This window comes from Marmota monax, unplaced genomic scaffold (assembly GCF_021218885.2).
Source record: "Marmota monax isolate L192 unplaced genomic scaffold, Marmota_monax_Labrador192_F-V1.1 WCK01_AAM20220418_F8-fsc00025, whole genome shotgun sequence".
Taxonomy (NCBI): Eukaryota; Metazoa; Chordata; class Mammalia; order Rodentia; family Sciuridae; genus Marmota; species Marmota monax.
Window position 1 is genome coordinate 16,460,279 of NW_026691950.1, and position 7,482 is coordinate 16,467,760.

The 7,482-nt window shown below is 37.4% G+C and overlaps 1 protein-coding gene across 1 annotated transcript; it reads left to right on the plus strand.

Annotated features, from left to right (window-relative positions):
• The first annotated feature begins 1,558 nt into the window (after positions 1-1,558).
• Positions 1,559-6,829, plus strand: LOC124109450 (uncharacterized). The gene is made up of 2 exons (XM_046468118.2): positions 1,559-6,176; positions 6,704-6,829. Exon 1 carries the CDS (start codon positions 1,559-1,561, stop codon positions 6,131-6,133), a length of 4,575 nt encoding a protein of 1,524 aa, XP_046324074.1. The 3' UTR covers positions 6,134-6,176; positions 6,704-6,829.
• Positions 6,830-7,482: the final 653 nt, after the last annotated feature.

Below are 7,482 nucleotides of genomic sequence, written 5' to 3' on the forward strand. Positions count from 1 at the left end.
AGCTGTGGCATATCGACCAAGTGATAATAAGATCTTAGTGAAGGAAGGCTCGGATGCCTCAGCACAGTTAGCAGAACTCTGTGCAGTAAAATTGGCCGTTGAACAATCTATCCATGAAAAGAAAAAGTATATACACGTTTTTTCGGACTCATGGGCAGTTTGTAATGGTATTGCCATATGGTCTGCAAAGTGGAAGGAATCTGATTATAAAATTAATGGAAAAGATGTATGGGGAATACATATTTGGAAATTTCTTGCGGAGGCACCTATACATGTAAAGATAGCGCACGTTGATGCTCACACAGGACGTACAGATGAAATATCTAAATTTAATGATGTGGCAGACAAATTGAGTAAATTTGACTCCGAAGGGCTAAAATTGGTGAATAAGGCCCCTTGGAATATATTAGATAGAACAGATACAAAGATTCGGTTGAAACGTGACCCAAATTGGCATATAAAACTTCCTGAATTGAATGCTGATATTTCGGAGGATGAGATACGACAATTGCATAAGGAATTAGGACATATTGGAACACATGGAATGTTCCAGTGGTTTCAAGGCAGAAATATAAAAGTTACCTGGGGAGCATGTAAGCGTGCGATATCTGGATGTGAACTATGTGCATCCTCGGTGCAACGTTTCCGGAGAGATCCACCCCACAATAGACCATCCCCTAGAGGATTTAATGAGAAGGTACAAATTGATTATATTGGTCCTTTGCAGAATGGAAAATATGTGTGTACTATGGTAGATTGTAGTACCGGATTGGGACATGCATGTGCAAGTAGACATGCAGATCAAAGCTCTACTATGAAAACTATTTGGAGCTGGTGTGCAGCATATGGATGTCCTTGGAATGTGACTTCCGATCAGGGTTCTCATTTTACTGGTAGAAATGTTCAGAAATTAGCTGACGTTTTAGGAATTAATTGGGATTTTCATTTGGCCTATAATCCACAAGCAGCAGGAAATATTGAAAGGTTCAATGGATTATTAAAGACTAAATTGTGGCAGATAGGACAAGATGTGCCATTTGACAAGGCAATACTGATTGCAGTTTTTGAACTTAATTCTAGGCAAAGACTGCACAGGAGATCACCCTTTGAGGAAACATTCCAAAAGGACATCGATGTGCAGGCAGACGGGGACCCAAACCCAGATAATATAAGACCATATAAGGTGTGGATACGTAACAGAAAAGATAACTCTGTGATTAAAGGTGAGATTGTATCACACGGACAAGGAAATACCCTATGGGTATCAACTGGAAAAGGGGACCTCAGATTAGTAAAAAGCCAAGATGTTGTCACTAGGTAAACGTTTGTGTGTTTGGTTTAACATATGCTTTATTATCCTGATTGTATATTCTTGCTTGTTTTTGGGTGGATATTTTTATTGTAACGAATGGCAGACAGCTCTTTTGAATGGTTCTACTTGTTTTAATCATTCACACATTCACAACGGTATTGACTGTACCCATATTAACGTGAACCAAACGTATCATAAATTGTTGGTACGGGATTTGCTACCCTGTTATGTACTTAATTATACACTATGTTTCTGGTAATGGCACCTAGGACTTTGTTACTTTTGCTATTTTTGCTACTTTTGATAGCCCTGCAGTTCTATTCAGTAATGGGAAATCAAACTACAACTCCCACTACTTTTACTACTACAACTCCATATTATTTTGGTATCAGGAACATTAACCTGACCAAGCATTCTTACAAAGATTGGATCTTCAATTATATTAATTTCACTCATTCACTTCAAGAGTGTAATAATTCTTGTGCAGTAATACCACAATATTGGAGAAGTAACAAATTCCTACAAAATTTTACTGCTATTAGATACTTGTTTTATCATAATTATGCATTTTGCCACCATTATAACAAATACTCCGCACCTAAGGGGTGTGACCATTTTTGGGACATCAATACAGTTGGGGTATATAGCCCAATGTTTAGATCTAGTGCGGATGGAGGATATTCTAATAAATATGAAACTAACCCCCTCCGATGTCATCTGGTACCTGGGATTATGGATATGTGGTCTTATAAGCCACATTTTGTGTATTATTATAGGAAACTTGGAGGCAAACCTTTAGTTAAGAGCTATAATGCTACAGCAGCAGTGCTTAATAATCCAAACCTTACTGTATATACTTTTGAGGAGTCTACAGAAGAGAATGACTTTACATGTATAAAAGCAGCAGAAAAGGATGTTGCATCACTGCCTTTTCAGGTTTGGGTGTCCAACAAACAGAATGATTATAATTTATTCGATTATGAATATGAAGAATATGACTATTCTTCATATGATGATGGAGAGGAAGAAGGTTCTGATGAATTTACAACTACAACCCCACGAACAACTACGTTGGGGATAAATTTGTTGCCATATAATGATTCTAAGGAAATGTTGGATGAGTGGAAAGGATTGCCTAGACATTTACAAGGAGCTAGGCCGTTGCCTAGATGGCCGCAAGTTTTAGTTGAACCCTACGGGACATGGTGTCCAAAAGAATTACAGCAGTATCTAGATTCCATGAGCACTAAACAAAGGAATATGTCTATATATATTGAAGATGTGCAAAGCAGAACTCATTTGAATTATACCCATTATGTATCTTGTGTAGCGGATTTTCCTAATTTACCTATATATGGAAAGTTCGAGATTCTACAGAATCCTGATAGATCCTTAGAAATACGGAACCAATCTTATCTTACTATAGATAATTGGTGGAAAGTCAATACCTTAGGTACCGCCACTTGGCGATCACCTGTTGTGTTGACCGACCCTTTACCACAGCCATTTACCCATAACTTGGTTAAACCAGTGGCCACGCCTCCTAAAATAAAGGATAAAATCGGGTATGTTTGTATCCGTAGCATTTTTGGAGATATGCTTAACCGAACACAGGGACAAGCATTTATTGGTAGAGTTTGCTTCCCTGTTGATTCAACCTTCCTTAAGTGGTGCCAATATAGATATTATTATAAAATTGGTAATTATTCATCTGTAACTTATAAGATTCACACACAGGCCTGTAGGCTGGGTCCAGTTTACAGGACGACTGGGGTATTACATCCTGAATTTGGAATGTTTAATCACTCTGGATGGCTATTATTTGAAAACAAAACAAGGAGGTATGTCTTTAAAAATGCCAATAATGAATGGGACCTCTCAGAGATTGTGGATGGCCCGAAATTGGGACAGAAAGTGCATAGTCCAGGGTTACATGATTATAAATTCACCGTGGACGAATACATTGTTAACCAGACAGTGTGGAAAAACTACACACAATATTATAATATATTTAATTGGACATGGTGTTATAATTTTAGCAGACAAAATTGTGTACAGAATCCTCTTCATGCTGTATATTTGAATGCCTCTCATATGCATCTTGAGGTGAATAATACGTGGCATAGGTTTGATAATCAGTCCTGGCAACCTGTATTGGTTGTCACACCTAAGGATATTTTGGAAAAACACTTTTATAATGTTACATTTCTGCAGGTAGATTATACTTATAATGGATCCAAAGGAGAATCTTCAAAGTGGCCTTATTATAAATGCGAAGACTGTACCTTTAAGTTTTATGATAATTTCTTTGGGACTTTGATTCCCGTGTTTAATTTGAGTGATGACAAAATCAGAGTGAATGTCCATAATATGTCAATCCCGATGGGAGTTGATTCTAATTATGTGGACACTAAAAATGTTAGTTTAGCTATGGAAAGATCTATTTGCAGATGGTTTCCACATTCATGGCAATATGTGATTGGTATTCATAGGTCTATTATGCATAATGATTCCACGTACTATGATATTCCTCTTGATGTAAATATAACTGGAAATGTTTCCAAACATTATGAAGGTGGTAATGTTGTATTAGGCAATGAGGAAAAACAAACGAGGGATTATACTTTACATCCAACAGTATATTCTCTTGCATTTGTACCACCAGATTTGGATGAAGTTACTTTAGTGAATTACAAAACAGAAACTTACCTGGTAAATGCTGATGACTACTGGTCATTGAAGACTGGGTGCCCTAGAGCACAGCTCTGGGATACTATAATTAGATACCATGTGGATGTAGCAGATAGAAGAACTCTGAAATGGTGGTTGACACAAGGAATGGATTTCTCTACTTGGTCTAGTAAAATATATCCAGGAAAATTACCTTATTACTGGTATATGTTATTACCAGGAAGTGAAAATGAATGGAATCTTTATGATATTGTAACACATGATGTTTTACATAATAATACTGATGTGTTTGATGCACATGCAGGTAATCATATTATATATAGTACAAAGATGGATATGCAGAAATGCTACATGGAACCGACCTCTTTGAATCCTTGCTTAATTGATAGAGGAGGATTTAATGAAACCAAGGGATGGGTTACTGCCCATTTCCCAAGAGCGGTCCTCTTCCCACGCAAGGAAAAGGACGGTAATTTTATGAAGACTTTAGAGGCTCCAGGATTTTTACCTTTACTACATCAGCCAGTTAGATTTTTGATACAACCACAAGTACAGCCAATTGTGTTACGATTGTCTGTTAGTGATTTGTTGAAAGGTGAAACTGTATGTCCTTCTTTTGAGTCTACTGTGTTGCCAGATTTGTTTTATTCAGTTCAAAGAAATGCAGCAGGACGGAGACCTTTGCAGTTCGCAGCGATTGGCGCTTTCCTGGCCGGAGCAGCTTTGGGGGCAGCAATCGCTGGAGCAATGACGGAGGAACTTCGAGTGGAAATTTCAGCTCTGCGAGGACTTCAGAATAAACAGAACTTTGTTATCTCACAATTATCTAAAAATCTGCACTCCGCATCTTTACTTATGGAAAGACTTTCTGCAGAACAGGAACTTTTGAAACATCATGTTGATTCATTAAGTAAGGTGATTGAGACCATGGATGCATCATGGAATGTGCGTATGAAACAATTGGAGGCAACTCAGGAGTGTGAACATCTGCAAGCAATGATCACCGCGGGATTAGAAGAAATAAGACTGTTATTTAGAACTGGCATAGGCATGGAAACTGCATCAGCTATAACCATATTAGATCCTACAAAGGATTCTTGGTGTGAAACTGGTGTCTGCATGATTAATTTATGGCAAATGTCGACATCTAAGGTTGTAATAGGATATCCAACTAAGGCTATACCGAAGAAAATTGGTAAAGATTGGATAATACCATTTGATAAGTTTTATTGGTTAAAATGGGACAATATGTCATATTATGTGCCTAGTGAAGCCACTTATGCGATAGGTAAAACAACTGTTATAGCCTATGATCTTTTCTCAGATGAACCTAGGACTTCTGATATAACTATATCTATGCCTCAGGCTACTTTGTTAGATCTTGGGAATTTTAATATGTTGTCTTGTTATCCTGAACCGTACATGGTTCAACGATGGCAAAACATTTCTTATAGTGATTCTTTGAGTCTGAATGCTGGTTGCCATATACATACTAATGTCATGATGATGGAACATATGAATTTGACCGTTCAGAAACATCTGTTTAGGAGTTTGAATTTTACTAACACGAGAAATGTACGAGTCCTGACTCAGGTGGTTTATTTGTCTAATCATACTTTTGGGTTACATACTTTTGTGCCCCAGCCACCTCTGTCGGAAGAATATAAACATATGATGAAGGCGACGGAGGCAGCTAAGTCCATTTATGCTTCATTGGGAAAGGAAATTGAGACAGTACATAATCAAACTACTGAACTTCTCCAAAGATTCTCAGGAGAAACTCATAAAGTTAAAATGTTGGTTGATTCCGGATACTTGATTCCGCGTGACTTTCAGTATACTTATGATTGTAGTTTTGTAGGTTTCTTTAGAAAATTGGTTCATGCAGATGTTAGTTGCATTATGAGATGGAACCCTTTCCATTGGCTTAAGGAAGGATTGCTATATGTATGTTGTTTTGTATTATTTGTATTATGTATTAAGGTTTGTTTAAAGATTAATAAGTCTGCAGGAAAGAAAACTTACATTAAAATGGATAAACTTCAACATTACAGGGACCATGAAGCGAAAGGCACTAAGAAAATCAAATCCAAGAAGGAGAAGGACGGAAAGATCGAGGAATTATTCTGAACAGTTGCACTATGCAAATTGTCATCTTTGCATCGAATTTCATGTAAATACATGGTTTTTATATAGTGCATATACACTGTTTGGGCAGGAACGTTTTTCTCTTTTATGTAGACTAGTAACCTTACGCAGTGGACCATGGTGTCCACTGGATAGGACCTTGGAAGGCCAAGTGCCCTCTTTGTGTGTGTTTTTGAATCATGTTTGGAATTGTATTTCTGATAATAATTTGCATTGTGATGTTTATTGTAGATATAATATACATTTGTGTGTTAAGACTTTATTTGGATTGTTCACTGAAGTGATGAAGTCTGATCATGATTTATTAACCTTACACTCTAATGCAGGTGCTTTTTATGTTAATGGACTTATTTCACTTAACTATAATAGATCATTATTATTTGGTGATGATGTATTGTGTAGAATCAATTCGCAATGCAGACAAAGGAATACATATGTTCCTAGATCTTTATTTGACATATGTTTAAGAAACATTTGTAAGCCTTACTTTATTAAATTATGGACTTATGTGGATTATCATCAACACTTACCTAAGATTGGTTAATATTATAGAATTTCTTGAGGAACTATGTCTGTGGACCAGATAATCATCAAACGGATATTAGGACGCAAGCTGAGGAACGACCTATTATTCAGGAAGGACCGGATGACTCCAATTCCGATGTTCTCTGAAAAAGATGTTAATTATCCATTTATGATAGTTCACAATTTGGTGATAGATTTGGATCTAGTAAAGGATTTGGATTTGGACCTTTATTTACGATTGAAACAACTTTTCGTTCCAAGAGTGAAAGCTCCCTTCTGCTGTGAGTTTCGTGCTATGCTTCAGCCTTTTCTGCACTCCTGTGTGGTCGGTGGCTGCATGGATGCCGTGGATTGCATCTTCCAATCTGAAGATTGGTTTGGAGGGCCGCGACAGCCCATACGTTTCCCCGAGGACGGGCAACTTCCGAATGGACGACCTAAGACAGGGGACCGTACTTGTCGCTTTGATACATCGGCACCATCAGTACCATCGGCGCCTCCGTATCAAGGGGGTGGAATGACAGGAGTAAACATCAAGGATGAATAAACAACATGAATCAGCAAAAGGACTTGTTTTGGACTTGTTTTGGACTTTGCAGTGACTAAGTGACTTTTTAGTTGTAAACATGTTTTGGTTATAGGATGACTAGATAGTATGCCCATGTTAGATAAGTTGATGATGTAACTAGGTAGTGTGCTTATGTTAGATAAGTTAGACATAAACAAGTTTGTTGTAAACATATAGAGTATATAAGCGCGAGGGAAACTCCATGTATTTGCTCACAATCAACTCTCATCGCCTGAGA

Excerpts from the sequence above, each read along its gene's own strand:
- LOC124109450 (XM_046468118.2), top strand. The coding sequence starts at position 1,559 with ATGTTTCTGGTAATGGCACCTAGGACTTTGTTACTTTTGCTATTTTTG.